The sequence below is a fragment of the Centropristis striata genome, chromosome 12 (assembly GCF_030273125.1).
Source record: "Centropristis striata isolate RG_2023a ecotype Rhode Island chromosome 12, C.striata_1.0, whole genome shotgun sequence".
Taxonomy (NCBI): domain Eukaryota; kingdom Metazoa; phylum Chordata; class Actinopteri; order Perciformes; family Serranidae; genus Centropristis; species Centropristis striata.
In genome coordinates this window covers 34,934,101-34,962,077 of record NC_081528.1, presented here as the reverse complement: position 1 = coordinate 34,962,077, position 27,977 = coordinate 34,934,101, and the positions used below count along the sequence as shown (strand labels likewise).

Genomic DNA, 27,977 nt, shown 5'->3' with positions numbered 1-27,977 from the left:
TAAAAAAAACGTGATCAATTTCAATTATTTCGATTATTCATGATTATCAATTAAACCACATAACAGTATATTAACCCTACAATGACAACAGTAAATACTGCTTAAAAATGTCAATAACAATAATCCACTAATATACTTGGAATATTACTTTTAATACTTTAAGGACAGTTTGTACTTTTACGTTACAATGCAGGACTTTTACTTGTTGTGATGCAATTTTGCAGTGCTATTTGTACTTTTAGTTAAATAAGGGATCTGTATCATAGACTGTAAATAAATAAGATCTGTACTTACTTCTTCCACTACTGATGAGAAAAAAATACTCAAGTACAGCAAAACGACCTTACATTTGTTGCTTTCTTAAATTTGGTACTTGAGTGGGGATAAATTTGCAACCACTGGCAGCAAGGTTATGCCAAAATTAAAAAAGAAGACACGCAGATTTACTGTGAATTTGATAGGAACATAATTATAAATGTACCACGCACCGTTGCAGATTTTCCACACTCCGAGGCAGAAGGTGGCGTTATGCGCCTATTTCTTGTTGCCAGCTGCAGCTAGAAATCAAGATGGGGAAAACACAATTCGGGAAGATGTCAATATTGTAATGAAGAAGAAAATTTAGAACATGTGATGCTTTATTGTCAGAAGTATGATCAGGAGAGAAGGGAACTGATATTGAACCTTAAAGAAATTAAGTTGAACTTTGATTTACGGGATCTTTTACAAAGAAGTTCAGAGGAGAAATGTTATTCCTTTTTGTTACAGTATCTTAGGAGAACAAGATTAATAGAGAGAATATAATTTATGTACTTTCTCCTTTTTTTATTTTTTTTATTAATTAATTAATTTATTTTTATTATTATTATTTTATTATTATTTAGTTAAACTCAGGAATGTGTAAAGTCCCGGTCCACACTCCATATCAGTAGGTGGCGGTAATACACCAAAAAGTTGTTTGTCAACCGCCATAAAACAACACAAAGAAGAAGAAGAAGAAGAGAATATAATTTATGTACTTTCTCTTTTATTTTTTATTAATTAATTAATTTATTTTTATTATTATTATTTTATTATTATTTAGTTAAACTCAGGAATGTGTAAAGTCCCGGTCCACACTCCATATCAGTAGGTGGCGGTAATACACCAAAAAGTTGTTTGTCAACCGCCATAAAACAACACAAAGAAGAAGAAGAAGAAGAAGAAGAAGAAGAAGAAACCCAGAATAACTAAACAGTGAGAGGGACAGAAGGAGGGAGTCCACCTCTCAAACTAACTACTGGAGCGGTAACTAGCTAGCTTCAATCTGCTATGTAGTCTGGCTAACCGGTTCCTGACACAGAAAAGAAGCCGAATACTTCAATGTTTTTGACATAATGGCTTCCACTAACCGGGGTACTTTGAAGTCTCGACTTTGTTAAACATTTGTTCCCACGCTGGGCAGCTACAACAGCTGGCTAACAAGCTAACAAGCGGTTAGCATTAGCATTAGCAACCAACCAGCCTGAACAGCTGTGATCCCGGAAGGCCGCCGCCGCCGCCGCCGCTGCCGCACCGGGAGGATTTAACTTTCTCTCTCCGCGGCTGGAATGAACCAACACAAAGTCGCTAGCCAATGATAAGAAGCTATTTAACACATATCGGTAAGAATGGAGTCCTCTTTTGGGATATGCGACGAGGAGTGCTTGGCAATATCCTTTTTGAATTAAGTTACAACCTTTTTGTGTGTCTGTTTTCAGTTGGCTTTAGCTTGTTGGCTAACGTTAGCTTTAACGTCAGTTCATGTCAGTTAACGTCAGTTAACGTTAGCAGTTAGGCTAACTTGGCAATTCAATGATAACTAACGTTAGCTATCTTAGCTGCCCAGTAGATAGCTAGTATGCGTTTATTTACCTGGTTGTTTTATAGCTAAAGTTGACTTCTAATCCAGGTCACTACTAACCACACGAGTTTCATCTAAATTAAAATATTACTACTATTATTATTATTATTATATATACTGTTGCTGCCATTATTACTATTATTACTATATACTGTAATATACTACTATTATTATTATACCGGCCTTATTTATTATTATTATTATTATTATTATTATTACTATTATTATTATATTACTCTATTTATATGTTTTCATTTTACTTTTATATTGTTTATTATCTACTATTACATATTATATTATATTATATTATATACATATATTATATACTGTACTATTGTTATTATTATATACCGTCTAGTCATTATAGCATTGTTGCCATCATATCATATCACCAGTTTAATTATTACCATCATCTTGCCAACCATCCTACCAACTGATGATGTTCTTTTCTTAACTTCTTAAGTGTCCTTGTTCTTGTTGTGTTCTGTGTTTTTTTCTAGTGTTGTTTTTATTTATGCTACCTCAGTATTTTATTCTATTGTATTTTATTGTACTTGAATACCGGACTGCTGTGACAACCGAATTTCCCTTCGGGGATGAATAAAGTAATCTATCTATCTATCTATCTATCTATCTATCTATCTATCTAACACAATAACGTTAGCCGTGATTTATTTGAAGTTATATTGGCTGCCCCTAACTAACATTGCCATTCTTTTTTTCGCTGCCTTATGACTTGACATTAATTTGCCTTTTAATGTCCAATAAGCACTGCTTCTTCTCCCAGAGATCCTCACCTCTGGGTATCTTTACACTAACCACATGCATATTAACAATCTTAAAATGACAGCGAGGGCTGTCTTTCTGTCTGTCTGCAGCTAATTAAAATGACTCAGTGCTTGTGAAGCGCCTTTCTCATCCTCAGTCAAAAACAATTCCTTGATTGTGATGCTCACACTGTGAGAGTTCAGGAGCTGAGGGCTGGCCAGAAGGAGCCCAGACTACTGACACTAATTGAGCGCAGTGGAGAGTTTATGTAAGTATCAGAGATCCTGATGACTGAAAATATATGTATTTTCGTAGTAGGCAGTAGGTTAATCTAGTGAGATGTCACCGATTCCAAAGCTGCTCTAAGCACCTTGATATTTTAGACCTTCAGCATCTGCTTCTTTAAGCTTCTGCTTTATTGTGATAAAAGCAAAGTTTTTGACAGCTCTTTCTGTGTTTTTAGGTAGATACTTGCTGTTTTTCTTATGGGCAGGTCCTTCAATTTGGGTACTGTTTTATATTTTCTGCTCTCTTTGATTGACTTGCAATGAATAGCCAAATATGGCTTTTAAATAATTGCAAATAAACTTTTTCAAGATGTTTTAAAATCTGTTGTATGGAAAATGTGTTTACCATAACATTGAGATTTAGTCCTGCCAGCTTGTGTTTTAGGGTTGTGTGTCTTGTCTTATCATATGGTTAGATTTGATAATGGATGGCATTACATAATAGTTTTACATCCGGAGGCAGTTTGTGTGGCTAAATCAAACCGGTCAGTAGTACTATTGATATAATTAAGATTGACTAATATAATTTCAAGGGAAAGGGCTAGATTTGTTTGTTGTTGTGTTGGACAGAATACCTGGTAAAACATGAGACTCTGCATCAAATGTTGTATGTTATAGCCACAATAATTTTCAATCTGACATAAGTTTGTTGCTACATAGATCAGTGACTCTTTATTGACCTTTTCAGAGGTCAGAAAGTCAGCGACAAGGCAGTGCTGCCCATGAAGCTGATCTGGATCAGTGTTACCTTAGCAGAATTTTTACCCGGATCTTGGCAGCTTCAGCATTTGTTTTGTGAAAGGGATGTTGTGGGTGTGTTAAACGATCAGTGTTGTTTGTGTTTGTAGCACGCTGTGTCGTGTGGCTGCTGGCGAGAGGGAGAAAGCAATTGTAAGCGAACCAGCAGTTAGCTCACTACCCATTATCAAGAATTCCTCCATTTAGTCCTCAAGTGTAATGAGACTCACATGGGCACCCAAGTGCCGTCCTCAGCTAACTGTGTTAAAACCACACACACACTAAACTGCACTCCAGACAGGACAACATGGTGAAGAGTCATGTTGTCAGGGTCTTAGTTGGTACAAATATTATAACATGCCTCTAAACATATGAAAGTGACATTATACAGTTTGTTCTATCTAGAATATTTTCTTTTACATAAACCTATGTTAAGTCACTATCTATTGCTGAATAAAGCATAGATGAAAGTCCTTGGAGAAACAAATAAATAAATTGAAAATAAATTGAAACAAATAAAAGAGCAGTGACTACAGATGATGAAACCTCTAAAACAAGAAAACAGATTAGCCATTCAGATCTGCACAATGTGTGCTGCTGAAAGCAACGAAATGGAGATCTTTGAGATTATAACTTTAAAATTTGTTTTTAAAAACTGACATACAGGTCAAACAAATAATAACTATAACCCAAAGCCTCAAAAATAAACATAGGGTTAAAGTACAAAGTCTGACTCTGTCAATTTAAACCGAACATCAAGTGGTTTGACACATTTGTATTTAAGTCGGGGCTACTGTTTTGTGAAAGTGCTTCTGTTATTTCTGTTGATGATTGTCCTGTAGCTTTCACAATCAGAGAGGCCGTTGCTCACTGTGAACTGCAGGTCCCTCTGACACAGCGGGGCTGAATCATTTTCCTCTCCAACAGTAATCAGACTTATTGTGAAGTGCACAGGAAGTGTGGGCAGCGCCAGCGTGCTGCTCTGACCCTTGGCTGTTAGTCAGCCATTGTTAGAGAGTGAAATATGACCTCGCCTACATTAACCCACACTGCAGATTTGAAGCTGCTTATATTGATTATTTAATGACTCAAAGCTCAGCTTCCCTGAATCTGCGTCATGTTGCTACTCTCGGGTTTTGTCATCAAAACTTGACTGAAGCAGAACGCTTTTTTTATTGTGTGTTTATTCAGATTAAGCAACATGACTGCAATTTAGACAAAGGGAGACTTTTGCATGTGTGCATGTGCATTTCAGATTTACAATTTTAATCACTTAATAATCACACTCTAATCCTAATTGTGCATTTACCCATTTTGCATCACAAATGTTAAGAGCATGAAAATGGCTGTTATGACATTAAGAGAGAAATTTCACACAATTTTCACACAATGTGTGCACACCATAATCTAGATATTAAAACACCACAGAGCTGATGTTAAGTGTGATTATTATGTTATTATTATTATTTTCATCCAGATTGGGTGTTTTGGCCACCCCTGATGCTGTTGTGTCTCGCCCAGTGGCTCAGCTGTCTATACCCATCAATGGTCATTTTGAAATTGTTCGAGGTATGTGACTTTTTTTTGGCTCAATATCACATTCACAGTATTGGTACAGATATGGTATGCAAGGTATAATCAAATGTTCAGGATATTTTAAGTCGCCAACTGCTAAAAACTATTCTTCATTTCTATGTATTCTAAGATGTTTGTGGCTCTTGTCCAATATATGTAGCATGCACCTCACATTCTTTAACCATAGTTGTGCATAATGGTGTCACTGTCACTGTTTAGTCAAGGTCGCGTCACAGTGGTGTGAAAGTCCAGGAAGCATTTCCTTTGCAGACAAAATTAAAAAATCAACAGACAGCAACTTGAGCCTGTTGAAAAAATTTATAACACCTCTGGTTTACACCCACAACAGACCTTTGAACTTCATGGGTGTCGTTAAAACTCTCTTTCCTCTTTCATTTCAGAGGCGGAAGAGGCTCTTCTGATTAACTTTTCAGCAAATTGTAAGTATGTTTTACCTTCTTTAGATTAAACCAGGTCATCTTTTTGCTTTGTTTTCAAACAGATTATGCAGAAAATATGTTGGTTTGGTCCTTCAGGCAAGCCTGCCAGAATAAATGAGCCCTGTATTGTGGGAAAAAAACAGCTAAGACATGGCATTTATTGCAACACAGCCCCATTTTTAGAGCCAAATGTCCTTTATTTAGTAGCAGACGCTGATCATGGGTTTCCAGGGCTCTCTGAAAGAATGTTGAATAGGTTCACTGTTAAATCACTTTGCTTTCTTTTCGAGACAGTCTGCTTTTCAAATGCGTTTACAAAGTTTAAAGGTGTCCAACATGTGTGTAAGAGTGTGTGTTTTCTCTCTCAAGCTTGCATTAGGTTACGAATCAAAGGAGAAAAAGCACCAGAGTTGCTGTTGGAACTCCAGGATGACGAGCGGACTCAGACTTTTTTCACCCAGGTGAAGAGTGCTCAGCAGACAGGTAAGACGTCACTGTCTGTCAGTAGTCAGTCGGTTGATTAATTATGAATCACTCATCTAACATTTATTCACAGAGGTTGGATTACACCACTCAGTGATTTCCTGTGTATACTTGCAGCGCGCGCGGACACACACACACACACACACACACACACACACACACACACACACACACACACACACACACACTAGAGGAGAGACTCACTTGGCATTTTTGATATCAGATCTACCTTTAAAGGTTCCTGAAGCTTACGTCTTAAGTCATTATGCTTTCATTGTAACATTTATTCCTTCAGCCTCATAACTCGTACTGCTTAACTGAATGAACAAACTTTTCTAACTTTTTCAAATATGACCAAATATATGATGTAAATGTGTACTAATATCTTGACTTGGAAGGGGAAATTCCAATAATTATAAGGAGGAAACTTTCCCTGATGTGGAATTCATGGTAAATAACGGGAATAAAATGGAAGTATGGGGCTATATACACAGACGTGTATTCACCATGTCATATGCAGCCTTTTACCATATCATAAGCAGACAGGTTCATTAATTTGCCGAATACAAACTGGGAATTGTGCCTCGTTGTGAGTTGGGTGAATTTTAACCGACAGTGTGGGCTGTCTTTAAACTTTTGAAGGGTTTAAAGTGAACGACTTACCGTATTTGCTTTTCAATAAAGAATAAATGGCAGTAGGTTAACAGAAAAACTCAGTAAATAGCATTCTCAATAAAGCTGCATCTCACATGGTAACGGCTAACTAGCTTAGACAAACAAAAGGTGGTAAGTCATTAATTGGGTACTTTACTTGAGGCTACTATCTGCGATTTATTCCAGTAATATAATCAAATGACATTTATGAAAGCATGTGGTCCTTTGGCTTAGTGCTGTCAGTAGTGGTGGCAGCAGTGATGACTGCACATGTGATGGGAGAATGCACTGTGTATGTAGAGGGTTGTAATCTCATGGCATTCATTTTTAATTGGAATGCTGTAAAATGAATGACATGATGTATCTGTGACAGAACAGTACGGCTGAATTTATGCTGCTAACATTTGAATCCTTTCAAAATTTCTGAACTCAACTTCACTTTTTACAATGTTCCATAGACTTACTGTACATTTTGTGACCATTTGCAACCCTAATCCTGACTAGTTTATAGTGGTCGACCAATACAGGTTTTTTAAGGCCGATGCTGATACTGATTATTTTGACATCAGTCTTAACCGATCCCTGATATGTGCTGCTGATATTGCCTTTTCGCCCTCCATTTACATGATAAAAATAACACAGTGATAACAAATTTCTACTTTCAAAAGTCTCAATTTAAACAAAAAAAGAAACATTTATTAACAAAACATATTAACAGTTTGATAGCAAACAATGTTTATGTTGTTATAGGCCTCGAGGTGGTGGCCCCTTCGAAGAGCCCACATATTGAATGCGTTTCTTTTTCTGGTATCAGAACCCAGCTCACCAGCAAATGATAGATGTTGTACCGACCCTGGTGTTGGCTCAGTGAAATGGGCGATCGGCGAATGTCGATGCAAGTAAAAAAACGCAAATATTGGTCCGATATACTGACCTCTACTAGTTTGTATTAACACTGTGAAAGTCCTGTAATTATCTTTGCTTCCAAAGACTAAAGAATGTTTTAACATGATGTTTTTTTTTTTTTTAAACAATTTATTTATTAACATTTTTTCATACAGTTTACAGCATCAGTAATGGCAGTAGAACTTCAAATTCCACCCATTTCTTTTTCACATTGAACATAATTTTTTCAGAGGCCATGTATGATGCAACTTCCTTAAGCCACATTGAGACAGTGGGTGGACTTTCACTTTTCCACAGTATGGCAATACATTTATTTCCAGCAATTAGGGATAGCCTAATAAAACGTGTTTCATTTTCTTGTTAGTGGGTAAAACAGATAAATCCCCTAGCAAAATCAGTCTTGGTGAGTGAGGAATCTTTTACATGATGTTTGAGTTGCCACCTCACTTACCAGCAGCCTTTGGCAATGATGAGTTTTTCAGTGGAACTGTGTCCTCTTCCGTCCTGTTATCACCAAACCACTTGTCAGCTGGTATACTCTACTTCCTGTAATGACAACATTGCTCTTCTGGGTGTTGGCTTATTTTTTAGCTGTGTACATATTTACTTCTGTGAGGTCAGCTGTAACAGGATGTTCATTTACTCAAGTAGTCAAGGTTTAATAAGACACACAGCTTCTCTCTTGAGCATGCTGTAGAACCTTTTTTTGTTTAGTTTTATACACAAAAAAGGAAAATAATCAGGAGAAGGGTACTTCTTCTGCTTGAGTAAGGTTGTGTTTAGTTTGGATCATCATGTGCTTTCTTCTGACTGCTGTTTAATTTTCTCAGTTGAATCCAAGCTCGCAAAAACTACAACGATGGAGCCCGTTGCGCCAACAGCCCTGAGAGGTCCAGTCCCCATCCCACCGCAGAGAACAAACAAGACTAACTCTGTGGGCTCTGCTGTCAGCACACCCAAAACTACTGCACTGCCTCCCAACCTCAACAACAGCAGGTCAACAAATCAGACTAACACAGGTAAAATACCTCTATTTTTTGGGAGAAGTATTTATATTTAGAGCTTAATAAAGAACTGGAATTGAAGTTCTTGAAAAATACATTTGCTCAAGTGGCAATAAAACTCTAAATATGCTCTACATGTCATGTTTTTAGTTTAAAAAAAAACATTAAATGCATCTGTTCTGTTATTCTAATTATTTGAGTTACTGGATGGATCCTATTTATTTTAATGGGTCTTGTTGTTGTTGTTATTATTACACATGTTTTCTTCCTTTTTGTGAGGTTATATTGTCATGTCATCATATTGTTGTGTTTCTGTGGGCTGCTTTGTATTAAATAAAAATAACAGAAACTGTTTACATTGAGAAAAACCCAACTAGAGAGAAAAGGATTCATGGATGTAGCTGCTTTAAAAACAAAGCCATTCTTGTCTTTGAAATAATCCTCTGTTGAATCCTGAATGTCCTCCCTCTGAAGATCCAGTTCAATCACTTGCCTCAGACTTTGGCTTTGAGGACAACTTCAACCACGCTCTCAAAGTGGAGGAGAAGAAGAACAACCAGAATCGCATAGTCGCCGCTAGAGAGCCTCCTCCTGTCCCCCCTCTGCCTCCTCGCAAAGCCTCCTACACACCATCCAATCCTCTGCCTCCTCCACCAATCCCTAAAGACAGAGTGGTCTCCCTACAATCCAAAGACAACTCCAGACCAGAGTAAGGCGACCTTTCAGACACCATGTCAGCTTTACTTGAAACTGGCTAAACATACAAATTTAGATTCTTATAACTTGCAATCCAGGCAGCTCATTATCCCGAAGTGGAATCTGTCCAAAATATTTCTGATACTAAATGAAATTTCATGTTTTACTATTGCAGTAGTTTTAGGTCAGGGTTTGACCGCGTGGACAGACCAACGTCTTGGTGCGAAAGCCCGACAACCAACAGCATGAGACAGGCCATGTTCTCCAGCCAGGCAGGACAAAGAGAATACCTCATTAAACACCGCCTGGGGAAGAAGGAGAATGAGTATGTGGACATCCAGACCTTCAGGTGAGTGGAGCTTCTTTATTATGTACACTACTGGTCAAAAGTTTTAGAACACCCCAATTTTTCCAGTTTTTTATTGAAATTCAAGCAGTTCAAGTCAAACGAACAGCTTGAAAGGGTACAAAGGTAAGTGGTGAACTGCCAGAGGTAAATAAAAAAAGGTAAGCTGAACCAAAACTGAAAAATAATGTACATTTCAGAATTATACAAGTAGGCCTTTTTCAGGGAACAAGAAATGGGTTAACAACTTAACTCTATGGAGTCTTGGGCTATTTTGTCCACTTTTGAATTATTTTCATGTCTTTGTAAGTCATTTTGTGTCTTTTTTTTTGTCATTTTGTGTCTTTTTTTAGTCATTTTGTGTCTTTTGGTGTCTTTTTTTTTTGTCATTTTGTGTCTTTTTTTTTTGTCATTTTGTGTCTTTTTTTAGTCCTTTAGTCCATCATAAAATGTGATTTTGAATCTTTTTTGTACTTCCAGAGTACACTGAGACATTAAACTGCATCATTTTCAATTAAATTCTGGAAAAGTTGGTGTGTTCTAAAACTTTTGACCAGTAGTGTATATCAGTGCTGCTCCTGCACATGTTAACCCAATACTGTGCATTAATACTTGTTTGTTTCTTTAGGTTTTTCACAGGTACATGGAATGTGAACGGCCAGTCTCCAGACAGCAGCCTGGAGCCGTGGCTCTGCTGTGACACAGAACCTCCTGATATTTATGCTCTGGGGTCAGTGAGAATTTATTATCATACACTACTTTATCTGTCTTCATTTTGCCCTCTGCTCTTGCTTCAATAACATCCAATATGGTTTGACTTGGTTTATGGCTCTAGTTTTCAAGAACTTGACCTGAGCACTGAAGCTTTCTTCTACATGGACTCGTCCAAGGAGCAGGTGTGGGTGGAAGCTATGGAGAAGAGCTTGCACCCAAAGGCCAAGTACAAAAGGGTGAGTAGAGGAGGGACTACTTTATCCCCAGCTCTGTTTGTCCACATTTTCAATTGTCCTTGGGGCAAAAGACACTGATACAGCATAATGATAAATCTCCCCCTTTCATGTGACCACTTACCATGAATAAATACCGTCTAGAAAAAATTGGATCCTGCCATGGTGATGAATATTTGGTAACTTGCTTTTTTTTTTATGCCTACAGGTTCGGATCATACGACTAGTTGGAATGATGCTTGTGGTCTTTGTCAAAAAGATTCACAAGAATCACATAAAAGAAATTGCGGCAGAACACGTCGGGACGGGAATCATGGGAAAAATGGTTTGTTCACGCTCCACTCAGACCGACTACCTCACAATACACAGTTCTAGACAATAGAATGGTTGTATCATGTTCAGAAATGCTGTGTCACTCTTTAAGTCTCGTTAGTTGTATTTATAAAGCCCAATATCACAATTTGCCTCAGTGGATATTACAATCTGTACAGTGTACAACACCCTCCTTTTTCAACCTTTGTTTTTTGAGCATATATGTAAAAAGTTGCTGGATCTGCAACTGGATCTAAGTCTAAACCTAAAACAAATCCCTTGTTCCTCAACTGTGGCTTAATCTTTTAACCAAATATCACTGAAATCTGCTAAGTTTTATGAGAGGCCCTACAAACTAAATTACAAGCACACAAACAGGACTAAATATATTACCACCTTGATGAAAAGTTTTCTTTATGAATACAGTATTTACAGTATACGACCCTTGACTTTAGTTTAATTTATTTTGCATTAAACATTTTACATAAACCTTATTCCCACACGTATTTGGCCTAGTGAAAATATGGGGCTGTTGAACTGTCTGATCTCTTAATGTTTTCTTTTTTTTTGCAGGGGAACAAAGGAGGCGTGGCTGTGAGATTTGTTTTCCACAACACGAGCTTCTGCATTGTGAACTCCCATCTCGCGGCCCACGTGGAAGACTTTGAGCGCCGCAACCAGGACTATAAAGACATCTGTGCCCGCATGACCTTCCACTTACTGGACCACCCCCCTCTCACTATCGTTAAGCATGAGTGAGTTCCTCAGCCTTTCATGACCTCAGTTAGAACATTGAATAAATGTGCTGTGTCAAACTGGTTGTGTTTGTAGCATCAGGTTGAGGTTTTGTTCAAAATTCTTGTGTTTTATTGTTTATTTTATGATGTATTTATTTTACAAGCTCTTTTTACAGGCTTGTATTACTTAAGATATTTATCACCGCGGTCTCTGTCTTTGTAGCTTTACAAACATGACTACATTTCTCTCTGACAGGATTTTAGTGTTTGTATAGATAATGATATTCACGACAAAGTTGTTGCTGCGATTCTGTTGTTTCAAGCAATCTCTGTCTTTGTTTGCATTTCAGTGTAGTAATCTGGCTCGGGGATCTAAACTATCGTCTGTTCATGTACGATGCTGCTGAGGTCAAACAGCACATTTCTCAGAATGAGCTAAAAAAGCTTCAGGAGCTTGATCAGGTAAGACTTTTTTTCATTTTCACAAAGAAATAAGATGATTTAAACTTTCTCTTGTGTATTTGCTCAGTAGCTGTTCATAAAATATGTTTATTTGTATGAGTATACTGTGCTGGTGTTTGTCTTTGATGTTTATGTGTAAATGTATGACAGTGACATAACTGAAACTGTAAATGATAAATGCATCATGACAAATAGAAGTTAGATAAATTATCTAAGGGAGGCTCTTTTGCAAATAACATTACACAGATTGTTAAAGATGATCACACTTACTTAGACACTTGCGTTTGCCATCCTCCATGATTTTCTCTTTCGCTTATGTATGTCTCTTTCTCTGAATAATATTTTTAAATGTTTCCACTTCTCATTGTGTAGCTGAACATTCAGAGGCAGACAAAGAGAGCCTTCACAGACTTCATGGAGGGAGAGATCAACTTCATTCCCACATACAAGTACGACCCCAAGACGGATCGATGGGACTCAAGGTAAAAACATAACCCTGTATTTTATGTTGGTTTTTTGGCACTGGTGACAGCCATGGCCGCATTATATGTTCGGGTTGTCTGTCCCTCCTGGTTCTGTGAATGTAATATCACAGGAAGGCCTTGTCAGAATTTTTTCAAATTTGGCCCAAACATCCACTTGGACTCAAAAATGAACTGATTAGATTTTGCTGGTCAAAGATAGTTTTTGGCCATAACTCAGGAATTCCTACACTAATAATGACAACATTACACATTGATTTTGTCTATAATTTGAGTCTGGACGACAGACGTGGATGTAATCTGCAACTTGACTGGTTGGCAGAGGTGTATAACCGCAAGGCTGTAGTTCCTCAGAGTTCTGATTAAATTTTGCTTGTAAGCTTCTTCCAGCCTTATCATTACACTAATAAAGAGTCAGCAGTACTGCATTTGTATCTAATGTCTGACCCTTAACTTTGCCTCTGAATCTGTGGCTGTTTCCTGCAGTGGGAAGTGCCGTGTTCCAGCTTGGTGTGACAGGATCCTGTGGAGGGGCAACAATGTCAAACAGTTGAAATACCGGAGTCACATGGAGCTGCAAACTAGTGACCACAAGCCTGTGAGCGCTCTCTTCAGCGTAGGGGTAAGAAGCTGTGACGTCAAATAAACCCTGAACTGACTGGTTTTCACTGAAACTTGCATAGTCCCGTTATTAACTTTGATAATTAAGACCTGTGTGTTTGTGTGACAGGTTAAGGTGGTCAATGAGCAGCGCCACAAAAAGGTGTTTGAGGAGATTGTTCGGGCAATGGACAGAATGGAGAATGATTTCCTTCCATCTGTAACTCTGAGCCAGAGAGAGGTAAAAATAAAGTCACACATGCATTGTTTCTTCTTTGTAAACTCATCTCAGAAACTAGTCACTGATAACATTTAAAACAGAGTAGCTTGTTGTCATTTTTCCTTTCAATTGTAGGACAAAGTTACTGAGAGTTTGTGTTTAATGTTGCCTCTCTTTCCCTGTCCTACAGTTTGCTTTTGGGAATGTGAAATTTCGCCAGCTTCAGAAGGAGCGCTTCTTGATAACAAATGATGGGCAGGTTCCCTGTCACTTTGCCTTCATTCCCAAACTCAATGACTCGCAGTATTGTAAGCCTTGGCTCCGTGCCGAGCCAAGTGATGGATTCTTAGAGCCAAGTAAGTCTAAATAACTCTTTTTTTTTTCATCATTGGTGATGAAATGTAAAAGGTAGCACATACATTTATTTGTATCTTTTTAGGACAACTTCAATACTGTGGTATAGAAGTTTTTACACTGTAATAGTCTCAATTTTACTATTGTGTATATCAACTAGGGTTGGGCCAATGTATTCGTTTTCAAACTGGATTTATATTATGCCAAAATCGCACTGGAACAGATTTTACATCTACGTGTCGCACATCACAAAATGAGAGCAAGGGAGCCCATGAATGTGTGTGTAGTGACTCCAGTCCACTATGTGGTGGAAATGCACCTCAGAGCTGGTTTATGAACCGCCAACTTAGCAGTAAATTGCGCTCTGTATTAATGAACAAACATGGTGCTGGGCGATATGGCTTAAAAATGAAGTCTCTCTTCTTCTTTTTTTGACACCACACCTGATTTATTATTTTAAGAATTATTTTCCTTATCATATGAGATACTATGAGAAAATCATTCTGCTTTTTAGCAGGAGGATCCTCTCCCCAAACTATAAATTTGACAAAATAAATAGATTTTAATTGATAAAATCAATCAAATAAATAGATTTTAATTGATAAAATCTATTTATTGCTATCTATTTAAAATCAAAGTGCTTTAAGCCCATACAACGGACCTGCAAAACCAGAAAACCGACCCAACTCGAAGTGTGGAAAATGTCATTCACCTTTTTCCAAACGTTGCATTAAAACCCTGCCTTATCTTCCTGAACAGACGAGACCCTGGAGATCTATCTGGAGGTGTATGTCAGTAAAGACTCCGTCACGCTGCTGAACTCTGGAGAGGACGCCATAGAGGATATTCTAGTGCTTCATCTGGATCGGGGCAAAGACTACTTCATTACCATCTCTGGCAACTACCTGCCCAGCTGCTTTGGCACCTCACTGGAGACTCTGTGCCGCATGAAGAAGCCCATCAGAGAGATCCCCATCACCAAACTAATTGACCTGGTGAGTGACAGGGAAATCCAATCAGTCCAGTTTAAAGTGATGGGATTAGTGAACACAGACATATTTCTTCAGATTAGTTAAAGCTCTGATTGTGAAAACTAAACCCTCCTCTACAGAGGGCAGTTTAGCCCAGATTCTGATGTGATGGCTGCTCCTTACTCTGTGGCTATTCACCACCTGAAACCTGAGTGAGGACATGTGAGAGCTTGTTCAGTCCCTCAGGGTAGACTCAGTCACACAGAGAGTCTATATTTGGAGCGCAAAAAATGTCTCAACCTGTATATTTCTGGCCAAAAGAGGCCAAAGGAATGAGGAAGTAGCAAGACATAGGAAGGGAGCTCCTAAAGAACAGGGAAAACTGACTCAGGTTAGGCTCATATTAGTGCTTTATATAAATAGACTCTTCACACGTTCACCACTGTCTGTTTCCATTATACTGTTTTTAACTTAATCTATTTTTGCTTGAGAATATACTATGATTCAGTACTCCTTTTAATTTCCACTTTCCTACTGGCTTGGTGTGTTTGATCAATGATTTATTAAGGACAATCTGTAATCTATCTACTTTTCTGATTCTGTGTTTATGCATACTGCTTCTATCTACTTTGTTCTTTCTTCTTTTGTTTCCCTTCATCGCCTCTTACTGCCTTGATCACTCCTTTCCAACTCTTCACTGTGGTTGTGGGCTGACTTCTTGCTCAGGGAGAGGACAGCTACATGGAAAAGGTAAAATATTAACACTGGTACAGATCAGCTATCAACCAAATATCAATATCACCTGAGTAAAAACGACCCAGTATCCGCTTTATGACACTTTATGGACCTTTCTCAAAAGCTGCTGTCATAAATAGAGAAACTGGTTCAGGTATTATTAGAAGCAAGGACATGATATGTCCCAGTGTACGCTATATATACTGTTAATGTCAAACTTTCATCTTAAAGATTCACATTCTGCAATATAAACGTATTTCAGATTTTTTGAAGCATTAAATGGTTTGACCATTTACTTTGAAATTGTTATTTCTCCCCAACAAAAAAAAGAGTTTAAAAAAAACACTTAGAAAAAGTTTTTTTCCAAAATGTTATTAGTATTAGGTGAGAGGATTGCACTGTGTTAAAACAATGCAAGGAGGGGCCTGTTTCTTCCATTAACATTTTTTTGACACTGTTTGAGGTGTTTTAATTAGAAAATTAAGTTCTAATGCAAACATTTAACTCTCATGAGAAATCACATGGCTGTTTCTAGTATATACTAATTTGTCCCCGCCTCCAGACAGCTTGAATCAAATCAAATCAATCAAAATTACTTTATTTATCCCCGAGGGGAAATTCAGTTAGTCTGGTAGAATCTCTGTTAGAATGAGACAGCCTGATGGCTGAAGGAGAGAAGGATCTTTTGTATTTCCGTCCTGCAACAGAGAGAGAGGAGCCTTCTACTGCTGTTTTTTAGGTCCATAAAGGTTTTGTGTAGCGGATAATCCGGGTATTTCAGGATGACCTCAAACATCTTGACAGTGCATGTCTCCACCACCTCCTCCAGTGAGTCCAACCTGGCTCCAACCACAGAACCAGCTCTTTAGACCAGTATGTCAAACATGGCCAGTACTCAATGAAAACAAGTAAAACTTTAACCAAATTCTTGAACACCTGTCTCCTAGATGGGTTAGCTGGCCAAGGCAACTTGTTTTGTTCATGCTTTGAAACCTTCACTTCTTCTACTCTGTTAACTGGTGGATTACTTTAGTCCCATCTTCTGATAAAACGACACAGAAGCCTGGTTTCTTCACTCCAGCTGATGAAAACCAGCTTAATTTGTTTTTCTTTATTGTGATGTTCCAAAGTTATCTTAAATCCGCTTCACAATTAAATGGAAGTCCAGATTGAGTAACAGATCTGTGAGTTTAAATGCTCCCAGTAACGGGTGATTATACATTAATGAAAACATTTCTGCCAGCAGATCTCCCTAAATCCTACACACTGCTCCTTTAATACACAAACTCAAGCACAGTATTTAATCTTAAAAGCATACTATACTTTCTAAAATGTTGGATTTTTCCTTTTATCATGCAGTCTTTTCAGCTACAATAATGTGCACTTAGGTTGATTAAAAAGTGGCTTCACCGGCTAATCAGAAAATTGAATCAGTTTCTCTCTCTACATTTCAGAAAGCTGACAAGGGCAACAATTGTTAACCCGCAGGCAATCACAGTCCAGTCCGTGCCAGTTATAATCTGTGTGTATGGATCAGTCATCCATTAAATCTCTCCTGGCCCATTGAGGACAGGGGACACCAGTCCAATGAAACTTAGAGACACGCAAACACACTAAATCCCATTTCACGGCAGGTCTCCCTGGCTGCACAGCTCCCTTGTACACATGATTAATGTTAGTGAGAAGAAGAATTAGGGTCTGTTCAGCTAAACTCAAACAGTTCTGTGAAGCCAAATGACAAATCTCCTCTTCCATTTAATAACTTGTTACTCATCAGTGAAACTGAGTAGCCAAGTAAAAGAACGTCCTCTTAAAATATGAATAAGGTCTTGTTTCTTAATATGATAGCCATTTATACATTTAAATTAAAGCTTTCTTGATCTTAAATGCCCTCTGGAAGATTCACCACACTGTAAATACCCTGAAGATTTCACAGTAGAAGCTTTTGGTGTTAAACATTTTACAGAATATCACATTAGTTCTGCATTGTCCCCCATTAAAGGCCCACTCCAGTTTCCTCTGCATTTATGTGCAGCCTCACTAGCTGTGGTTATTTTTGGATGTCTCTCGTGAGTCTTGGGAATCCATTTGCAGAGATAAAGAGAATGTGATATCCAGCCCTTTTTAAAATGGCTCTCTTCCATTCAAGTTTACAGACCCCAGAGATAACCCCGACCTCCCTGCTGCTTCTACTCCATCACTTATTGATCACATGGCTCATGTGCAGTCATTCTAGAAGTCTCTATGAATCACTCGGGATCCGAATAATATAATTACATTCCATAATTGTTCTTGTAAATAATACATGGGAGAATATTAGTTTATTTTTCCAGTAAATAACCGAATGTCTCTGCCACATTTGTCCGTGTAAAATATATTGACTGTGTCATCTCTAATCAGGAAAAGTCAAAGGTGAGCTTCCTGATGGTGGACGGTGCAAGTACTGAGGACAAACCTCTCAAGATCCCCAAAGAAGTGTGGATCCTTGTCAACCACCTCTTCACCAAGTCCTGTGATCAGGTGAGAAGACTATAACTTATGAAATACATGCTATACCTTATGAATGAAATGTGTATTCATGATGCTAAGTGACTTTTTAAATATACAATAGAAAGGTGGTCTATTAATGTTTGTCACAAAGGTTTATTCTGAACTTTTTGTCCAGATGAATAACCATTACAGTGTGGAGCCTTATGTTAAGAAGATCTCTCAGTTATTTTCAGGCACATTAGCTGTGGAAACAGGCAGGTTTACTGGTTTCCCTGCGAAGAAATAACTTTGTTTGCTAACCGATTGATGTGAGACTTACGATGAATCCCATTTAATGTTTTATTGCTCATTATATTATAATTTTTTTGTGTCCCATTATTAAAGTGTATGCGGGCTAAGCACACATAATACCTACCTAACTAGCCACTGGAGCTTTTTGTCGCAGCAGTTTTTAAATGTTCCACATTTGTCCATGTGTGTCTCCCAGGAGGATTTGTTCCAGACACCAGGTCTGCAGGAGGAGCTGCAAAGCATCATCGACTGTCTGGACACCAGCATCCCAGACTCCATCTGTATCCTTGTTTTTAAAGCCGGTCCCACAAGCCCTGCAACCACTGAATGACAAACGGCACAAATATAACAGCATAACATTTTGTTATAATAATATAACGGCATAAAATAATAAGATGCCTAGAGCAGCACGGAGACACATACTAGTTTACTAACTTACAGTTATGAACTCATGGACCCTGTTGTGTTGTGGTCTGGAGGATCTGTTAGCATTGTTAGCGTTATCATGATGATAACAGTAATAATCTGAATGGCGTGACCCTGTGGTGTTAGGGTGTAAGGGTTCATTTCATCCCTACGTCTTAGTTTATTTGTAGTCCTTCATATAGATAGAAAGATAGATAGATAGATAGATAGATAGATAGATAGCGTTAGCCTTAGCCTTTATTGTTTCCAAGTTTCGAAGACCATCTTATTAAATTACAATATTAAATTTTACTTGATTTTGAGGCAGAATAAATGATTATTTCGTTTTATCATATTCCTTTTTGTAGCATTTTAATGCCTAAAACATTGAATTGAAAAGGGATGAATTTCAGAGAGAGAGAGAGAGAGAGAGAGAGAGAGAGAGAGAGAGAGAGAGAGAGAGAGAGAGAGAGAGAGAGAGAGAGAGAGAGAGAGAGAGAGAGAGAGAGAGAGAGAGAGAGAGAGAGAGAGAGAGAGAGAGAGAGAGAGAGAGAGAGAGAGAGAGAGAGGAGAGAGAGAGAGAGAGAGAGAGAGAGAGAGAGAGAGAGAGAGAGAGAGAGAGAGAGAGAGAGAGAGAGAGAGAGAGAGAGAGAGAGAGAGAGAGAGAGAGAGAAAAAAAAAATGTGCTTGTTCTTCTTAATGGCTCATGTAGCTGGCTGTAACCACTCTGTAGCCGAGGCTCTGCTGATCTTCCTGGAGGCCTTGCCGGAGCCTGTGGTGTGTTATGAGCTCTACCTTCGGTGCCTAGACTGCTCTCATGACAGCCGCCTCTGCAAACAGGTGCAATGATGTGTCCCAGTTTGAAATTGTTCTTTTTACTTGTTACTTTATTATTTTTAAGTGTTTTTCATTCATAAGAGTGCAGAGAGGCTGTGTTTTAGCTTGGTGCTATCCCAGCATGTCATATTCTCCATATTTATATTATGTGTATGACTAATCCCATCTACTTTTAACAATTGACAGTTGATCTCCCAGTTGCCCCGGGCTCACCGCAACGTGTTTCGCTACTTGATGGCCTTTTTGAAGGAACTTCTCAAGCACTCACACAACAACAACCTAACAGCCAGCCTCATAGGTATGAAATGGATACTTCTAATGTTCACCATACTTTAAAGCTCATTGGATTCCCAGTTTAATGTTTTTTAGACAACAAAGCGCAACATTTTTATCACTCTCACACACACCTATTTTGGCTCCTCTGTCAATGTGGCTTTTTTTTTTTCTGCCGGTAATGTAAATTTTCCACAGTTACTCTGGTTGTTTAACCATCTGCCGTTTCTACTAGAATAATTGTAATCTAATGCCCTGCCTTCATTAGTGTCTTTATCAGCCTCAGCTTCACCACCAGTAGCTACCAGTGCTGTAAATGGAGCCTTTGGGGGCTTATAAGGAACCAAACCAAAACACTGATGGTGTTATTATTCTATAGCCATTATATTGTGCAATCGACATTTATTTCGTAATAAGTTAAAGCAAAAAAATTGTCTATTGCTACTTTAACCAGTCTTACGGAGAGGACAACTGAGTATTTCCCTTGAAGCAGTTTGGTCAGTGAGGGATTTCGTCTTTATGGTAGCCATTTTGCTAAATACTTTAATACGAGAGAGTTTGCTAGAGTGACATGAATGTTTTAACAGCATATATTCATTTATCACACTGTTGGTTACACAGAAAATATGAAATAGTTTTCTTTTTATAATACTTGATTGCAGAATTTTGGTATATCAGTTTGTTTTCTTTAACTCTTTGTCCATTTCTTGTATTTTAGCTACACTCTTTGCCAGCCTCCTTATCCGACCGCCTCCCAACCTGATGAGCAGGCAGACGCCACACGAACGGCAGAAAGCCATCGACTTCATCCTGGGTTTCCTCATGGCAGGAGACGAGGAGTAACCAAGGTCAACAGTCGGGTTTGGAGATGACTCCCAGCCTGGACCTGTAGGACACTGTGTTACACCATCCATGTGGTATTTTGTCGTCTGTTGGAGACCAGTGCAGCTGTTTTGCACCATAACTTTTCACAAACTCTCTTGTTAGAGGAGCTCAAGACTTCTGTTAGAACTGTGATGATTTTACCAAGTGTCATATCTTCAGTTGGTTCACAGTATGACCGCTCGCTGGATTTGGAAGCACTTGGGAGACGTTTGAACTGATGCACTTTCGGATGAACCTAAAGGCCCCGTGGCTCCAAGTTGTCCTCAGAGGACACTTATTATTGTAGGTGCTCATGCCAAAATAACCCCTGATCAGCGAGTGGAATGAATGTGAAAACACTATGTATCCGTAGATGCTAAGCAAAAGACTCAATTACACTAAAGAAAAGACAATTCCTGAAGTTTTAAGAAGTAGACTGAATACAAGTATAATGTGTTAAATAGTTTGAAATGGGGAAAATGTATCACCAAGAATGTTTCAGCTTACGATAAATCATGACAATCATCCATTTTAACTGAGGGGACAATATTATAGATATCTTATTTGTTACCATACTCATTGTATTTTATCTGTTATTTATATCTTTTGTTTTCTAAGTTTGTGAACACTTTCTGGTTCCTACTACAATGTGTTTTTGTTTTTCCCCCCCAAGTCCTGCATTAGTTTTAAATATTCATCACTTGTTTTTATCATCCTGTTTATAGAAAACTGTGTGTTGTGAATGTTTTTGCGTGACTCCAGCCGTGAGCCTTACATCTTGTTTTGCTAGTTCCTCTTGAGTTACGAAACAAGTCACACTAACTTCCTGGTCAACCGGAATGGAGTGAAGGGTCACCCCTCTGTGGTTCTTGACGTCTTAAATTGTGTAAATAATAGTGATTGTTTCCCTGTTTAATGGGTATTTGAGTGTCGGTATGGTGATGCAAATCTGTGATGGTGTGTAATGGTTCGTCATGTTTGTCATGCAGGTGGTACTGTTAATGTCTGTGTTTGTTTACATGTCTTTTTCCTCACTTATGGAACATCTTAAAGCTCAATTCTTAGTTTTTTTTTAAGCCTTTGCGATGCCAGGAAACAGCCGTTGTGTTCATCCAGATGAGTAATTCTCTTGTTGTTTAAGTGATGCAGCACTTTCTGGGTGCAAGATTTAATGGCTCATTACTTTGCAGGACACAGCCGGTCTTTGTGCACCGTTCTCGTTTGTGCCACTGAGGACATTTCTTCTTTGCAGCCACTGTTGCAAAACATGTCATGGTTATTGAAATAAGGAACTTGTATGCTGTGTGTAACGAACAGCTATTTCCTCTTTTACAGTTATACCACCAGAGATGTCAACACTAGTATACCCAGTCGACAAAAATATTCACATTTCTAACATTAATTTGCTCCATATAGCTAGTAATGTAGTGGTACCAGAGATGTTTTTTCTCTGGGAACCTTAATGATTTGATGTTGGGAGATAATGTGACAACACTGACAATCGTGGCACTTATAGAAAAGTCTGTCTGTCTGAAGTTGCTTTACTATTGTGTAGGTTTTTTTTTCTGCCTTTATTGCCATCAACACACCAGTTTCCTCTAATGGTCGTAATAAAGCCCGAGCTCGGGCCTGAATGATGTGATTATGATTCAGATTTGGGAGAGACGTTTTACAGCAGCCTTTTATTTATTCACTTTGTCTTTGGAAAATGCTATCCTTGAAACACGGAATCAATATAATCCATAACCTCTGATTTTAAGTGTTGTCTTATGCCACTGTACCAACTGATGTAATTGTGTGCTTCCATCATGCTTTCACAATCTGTTCATAAAATTAAGGTACGTTAAAAGGTACATGAGGAACACTCGCACCTGTTTTCAACTTTTCTGATTTTGGTGCTTTTAATTTATTTAACAGAAATAAAACTATGTATAAAGCTGTTCTTTCTTTCAACTCAACACTGCCTTTTTTTGTCATAGACTGCTTGATATTGAGAATAGTGCATGCCTGCTCAGAATGGGCCAATAGCTTTGCTGCTTGCAGCATTGTCGGGGTGTGCCTGTCAAGAGTATGTGGCCATTTGAAAGATGTAGCCAATTGGAACAGGCCGATTCACTTTTTGAGGAAACTATAAAACATTTAAAGCAGCTAGCAGAAACTGTTGTGTTGAGTTTTGCAGCCCCTGTAGACAAAAGTGATGACAACCAGCAAGGTCTGATAGTCTGCCCCTCTCAGTTCCCCCAGTGAGCCCAGTAAACTCCTGAGCAGGGAGGCAAACCAGGAAGCGCTTTAAACTGCATTCTACCGAAAATTCCAGCAGGGGGCGCTGATGGTGGCTGCAGAAGCATTTCAGTCCATTCATTTCAATACAAAATGAGAAAACTTCTCACTTGATTTAATGCTTTATATTAAGGTCCTTGTAATAACCATTAATTAACAAGTAAGGCCCTTGTAAGTCCTTACAAGATGCTTATTAACATTACTGTGTGTTTATAAGCTTATATAAGTGTTAATAATGACAAACACCCATGACCCACCCATTATGTCTTTGCCATGCCTTTATTAATCTTATTTTGTTTGCTTATTGATATTAAAATATACTTTATTGCTCATCTATTATAAGTTAACTATAAGTTAACTATGCTTTTTGCAAATACCGATCTAAAGCGAGAACAATGCCTTATTACATGTTAATTAATGGTTATTAAGGACCTTATTATAAAGCGTTACTGAATTTTTTTTTAGGACAACACTATGGACTCAATCGCTTGTAAAAAAAATTCTTCAAGAAAATTGGATGTTAATAGTGTAAATAATGGCCCCATTTAACAGAAAATAGAAGATAAACAATCCTATGATTTGGGCGTGGCTACCTTTGATTGACAGGTCACTGACGAGGCGAGCCTTCATCAGGAGAGAAGCAGAACAATGCGTATCCACGGCAACGTGTCAATACAGTTATGACCAAAATATCAGCAGTGGCTTCTCTCAGTCAGGTTGAGGTGTAGAGAGGCTGTAGTCAGTGATCAGATCCCTCTCGCTCCTCTACAGTCCAAATATGGTCTGCTCCCCATTTCCGGAAACAAGTTAGGGTCGAGTGTAGCGCTGAACTCGGCTGTCACGGTCACTATGTCCATTATTTCTAAAGTCTATGGTTGGCTCAAAGGAAGCTGATGTAGCAGCAAGGTGAAGCTCAGCTGCTGCCTGGAGGTGTAGCGGCTACACGACTACACGACTATTATTTGAAATAATCTAACTTCTCGGCATCCCACTTTTTACCTTTCTAATGCCTAACCATGTGCTTTTTTGCCATTATCCTAGTTTTGTTGCCTACGCCTAACAAAGCCATTTGAGAGAACTTTGAGGGCCAGCTATAGCAAATCTGTATGGAACATTAAAAATCGGAAAAAGTAACTGGACCAAATTTGGTGAAATTTGTTCCAAATTTGTAGGAGTAGCTGCGCAAAAACATAGAATACTGTATTGATTTGGAAACAATCCAAAATGATGGAAAAATGATTCATAAGCAAATGGATGTGGCTTATATAGAGAGATTTTTGAATCCAGGAGTAAAAAAGAAAATGTTATAATGCCACTCTGGGCAAGTTGCACCACATTAAACACTGCACTTCCTTGAGTCCTCAGCAACACACTCGCCAAATGTGAAGTATGTCAGATGAATGGTTATCAAGATAAGCGAAGGACAAACATACAAAGATTCCTTGCTTTCTACTTAGATAAACAAGATTGTAGAGTGGTTTTGGGGCTCACTCTTCAGCTACATGTGAAATCTTTACCGGCTGATGTTCGCAGTATATTTATCCTGCTCGGTTGCTGGTGAGAGATCCTTCGCCTCAGTGCCACATTCTCTGTCCCTGTGAATATAAAACCCCCACCTTGGACCTGCTGCCACTATTTGCCTGTTGTGTTGCAGCCCAGTTTGAAGCCGTCCAAAGCCATGGCCATGCTCAGAGTGTCTTCTTATCGCAAGCTGTTTGAGGATGAGAGGTGGAGTCGGAGCGGAGGGATGAGTATGCAGTGTGCGGGGCAGTCCCGTGTCCCTGTCAGGTCAGTGTGGGTCTCTGAGAGGGCCGCTTCAGAATCTGGGCTGCACTTAACACATTTTAAAAAGTTAAGTGTTGCTCCACTGGAATTATGTAGAATTTAAGATGTTTTTGAACAGAAATAAATGTTAAAGGCTAAATATGTGAATCTGGGTGTTGTGCTTTAATGATTGCTTGTAGTTAACCCTTTATCAGGCAAAGAACTATATTTGGTAACTTCAGGTAATATTTCGAGAAAAAAGTTGCAAATTTACTAGATTAAAGTGGCAAATCTACAAGAAAAAAAGTTGCAGATTTAAGAAACTTAAAGTGGCAAATCTGCGCGAAAAAAGTAGCCGATTAACGAGAAAAAAGTGGAAAAAAAGCAACTTTTTTCTCGCACATTCACCACTTTAAATCTCATAAATCTACACATTTTTTTCTCGTAGATTTGCCACTTTAATCTCGTAAACTTTTTTCTCAAAATAATATTTTCGTATGTTTTTTTTTACATTTTTAAATTTGCAAGTCTTTCAATGAGTGCCTTTGAGTTGCTTTTTCCCCCACTTTTTTCTCGTAAATCTGCAACTTTTTTTCTTGTAGATTTGCCACTTTAATCTAGTAAATTTCCAACTTTTTTCTCGAAATATTACCTGAAGTTACCAAATATAGTTCTTTGCCTGATAAAGGGTTAAGGCAAGATAGTATCGGTAAAAATATGTTTTTTTCAGCTATTTTGCTTCCATAACATATACTTTGTCTATTTGCGTCTGTAGATTTTTCCTAAATGTCTTTATCAAGTGTTCAATTTCTGTAAATATTTAGCAAATGCTTAATAAGATAATGACCAGTTTGAATATTTAATCAAAGCATTTCAGAACACTTGTAAACTTGATGATCTTAATGGATATATCTATTAGTTAAATATGTTACCATATTCACTTGTATTGTCTCCTCATGATGCTGGTTTTCCTGAAATATCTCTTGTGCTCATGGAAATGATTACATCATACTCTATGACACAGTGGTGGCTGAGCGCTTCTATGTACTGAAGTAATGAGAGAATGATGCTGTACTGCAGTCCACCTTCCTTTGTGTTGTTTCCCCTTCACAAAGCAAAGTTTCACTTTATTCTGTACTTAACTTTGTGAAAGTCGTCAACTTCCCCTGAAGGTTGACTAATCCTGAGTTTCCTTCAGTATCCAGTCCAGTGTTTGGTGCTCTGTGTCCTCCTCTCAGGGGTGCGGCCGACTGTGACTGTGACAAGTTAGACTTTGTCGCTGCCAAGGCTCTTAACGAGGAGGGTCTGAACCGGTTTGTCCAGGACCGCAACATCATCTCTGCCCTCAACGACCGCCTGGTCAGACTTATTGAACTGGTGAGGAAAAACACTGTCACTGCTCCCAACGACACGTCAGCCTCTTAGTTCCCTCTGCTGTGTCTTGCCTTTCTTGTTCTTTACTTTAATTTTTTTTTTTTTTTTTTTTTTTTTTTTTTTTCACAATTAGTCAACAGGTTACAGAGGATATGCACAAAACTCCAACCCCCACAACTCATATTCCCTCACATAGGGTAAATCAAAATAGCTCTAATAATATGCACAGAAACACAAACTTGCCAAAGTCAAAAACTTATTACAGAAAGCGAGACACCTTCCAAAATAATATCCAAACCTATACCCTCAACACACATTAGACATTGTTACACAGCATAAATTAGGAACAAATAAAACAGATGAGAAAAAAACAGATGAGAAAAACAAACAAACAAAAAAAACACAACAACACAAACTATTACGCTCAGGTCTTGCCATCATTACTATGCCTTATATTGACCCAAAGTGCTCTTAAAGTCAAATTCCATATGAGATTGCCAAATTTTTAAAAAGTCTGAGGATCTGCCTTCACTTCTATAATATATATTATCCAGTGTAAGATCGCTTGTTCTTGTTACATTACATTACATGTCATTTAGCTGACGCTTTTGTCCAAAGCGACTTACAATAAGTGCATTCAACCTGATGGTACTAGACATAGACCACAGGAATCAAGTAAGTAGAAATCTGGTGTTGCTTATATCACTATACATCATAAGTTCTCTAAAGACCCAGGCATGGATGGGGGTCGAACCCATGATCTTTGGTTTACGAGACCAACGCCTTACCACTTGGCCACCACGCCTGTTCTTTACTTTAATTTAACCAGATAAAACCAAAACACATAGATTATAAACGTAAAATAAAAGACAAAATAATAAATTCAGAGTGTTACAGAATTTAAACTAATGCCATGCATTAGTGGAAGAGGTTAAATGTAGACAGATTATAACATGATGACAAAAAGCCATCAATGAATTACATTATTGCTGGGCATTTTAGCAGCTTGTGGTTGTAGCTTTTTATTGAAGTACTAATGCCACACTGTTTAAAATACTCTAATACAAGTAACCTTCATTCAAAACCTTATTTAAGTATTAGTATCAGAATTTGTTTAAAGTACTTCAAGTTAATGGACTAATGCTGAAAAATGTTCCCTGTCAGTGTTTTTCTATTATATATCATGTTTTTTGGTTAATATTACTGCTGCATTAATGTGTATGTTGCATGTTTAAGATTGTGGTCATTTTAAACTACTTTATATACCGTTGGGTAGTTCAGTCTATAGAAATGCATAATTATTTTACAAAATCATCATTTTTTTCTCGTGTTGCTGTCCTGTGAGAACTTTTCCTGGTGGGTTTTTTAAATAATTTATTTAGCTGAAGAAGTAGGATCATTTTCTCATCACATAAATAAACACTTCATCCATCAGTTTATCCCAAACATTCAATATGAGCACAACTGGTGATAAATGTTTTTGACTGGACAGGAGGGGTAAATGGTAATCTGTAAAATAACTAAAGCTGTCAGATAAATGTAGTGGAGTAAAAATTATAACATCCTCTGAGCAGTGGCGGTTCTTCACAGGGGCCTCCAGGGGCCACTGCCCCTGTGAAGAAGCCCTTGGCCCCTGCTGTGGCCCCTGTGTCAAATTAATAATAAAATGATCAATTTATAACGATGAATGACGGAACAATTCTTACTTATTGTTCAAACAAAATCTCACCCACACAAAAGGAACCCAGAATGTGTACATTGTATAATAGTTAAATTGTGCATAAAAGCTTGTAAATAAAT

The 27,977-nt window shown here is 38.1% G+C and overlaps 2 protein-coding genes and 1 non-coding gene across 7 annotated transcripts in view; 2 read left to right on the top strand and 1 right to left on the bottom strand.

Annotated features, from left to right (window-relative positions):
* The first annotated feature begins 1,041 nt into the window (after positions 1-1,041).
* ocrl (OCRL inositol polyphosphate-5-phosphatase) lies at positions 1,042-22,701 on the top strand. Of its 5 annotated transcripts, XM_059345917.1 has the most exons (24): positions 1,042-1,692; positions 2,840-2,918; positions 5,153-5,244; positions 5,652-5,690; positions 6,060-6,173; positions 8,564-8,752; positions 9,212-9,446; positions 9,609-9,782; positions 10,408-10,509; positions 10,615-10,729; positions 10,935-11,051; positions 11,612-11,793; positions 12,126-12,237; positions 12,610-12,719; positions 13,206-13,341; positions 13,450-13,560; positions 13,730-13,895; positions 14,653-14,888; positions 15,591-15,614; positions 18,000-18,119; positions 18,577-18,661; positions 19,498-19,625; positions 19,809-19,920; positions 20,614-22,701. In XM_059345917.1, the coding sequence occupies exons 1-24, from the start codon at positions 1,650-1,652 to the stop codon at positions 20,736-20,738; spliced, it is 2,946 nt and encodes a 981-aa protein (XP_059201900.1). In that variant the 5' UTR covers positions 1,042-1,649; the 3' UTR covers positions 20,739-22,701. The 5 variants fall into 5 exon arrangements, with proteins under 5 accessions (XP_059201900.1, XP_059201901.1, XP_059201903.1 ...); XM_059345918.1 differs by lacking the exon at positions 15,591-15,614; XM_059345920.1 differs by lacking the exon at positions 2,840-2,918 and having other exon boundaries at positions 1,608-1,643.
* Positions 22,702-24,717: 2,016 nt separating this feature from the next.
* vimr2 (vimentin-related 2) overlaps positions 24,718-27,977 on the top strand; it is a 29,055-nt gene continuing 25,795 nt past the window's right edge. The window contains exons 1-2 of the mRNA XM_059346605.1: positions 24,718-24,827; positions 26,042-26,180. Of these exons, the coding sequence (XP_059202588.1) occupies positions 24,718-24,827; positions 26,042-26,180 (249 nt within the window). The remainder of the gene's footprint in view (positions 24,828-26,041; positions 26,181-27,977) is intronic.
* Positions 26,911-26,982, bottom strand: trnat-cgu (transfer RNA threonine (anticodon CGU)). The gene has a single exon. It is a non-coding gene; the product is annotated as a tRNA-Thr (tRNA).

Excerpts from the sequence above, each read along its gene's own strand:
- ocrl (XM_059345917.1), top strand. The coding sequence starts at position 1,650 with ATGGAGTCCTCTTTTGGGATATGCGACGAGGAGTGCTTGGCAA. Across the intron at positions 2,919-5,152 it reads GAGCGCAGTGGAGAGTTTAT|ATTGGGTGTTTTGGCCACCC; the intron begins GTAAGTATCAGA and ends ATTTTCATCCAG. Across the intron at positions 19,626-19,808 it reads ACAGCCGCCTCTGCAAACAG|TTGATCTCCCAGTTGCCCCG; the intron begins GTGCAATGATGT and ends AACAATTGACAG.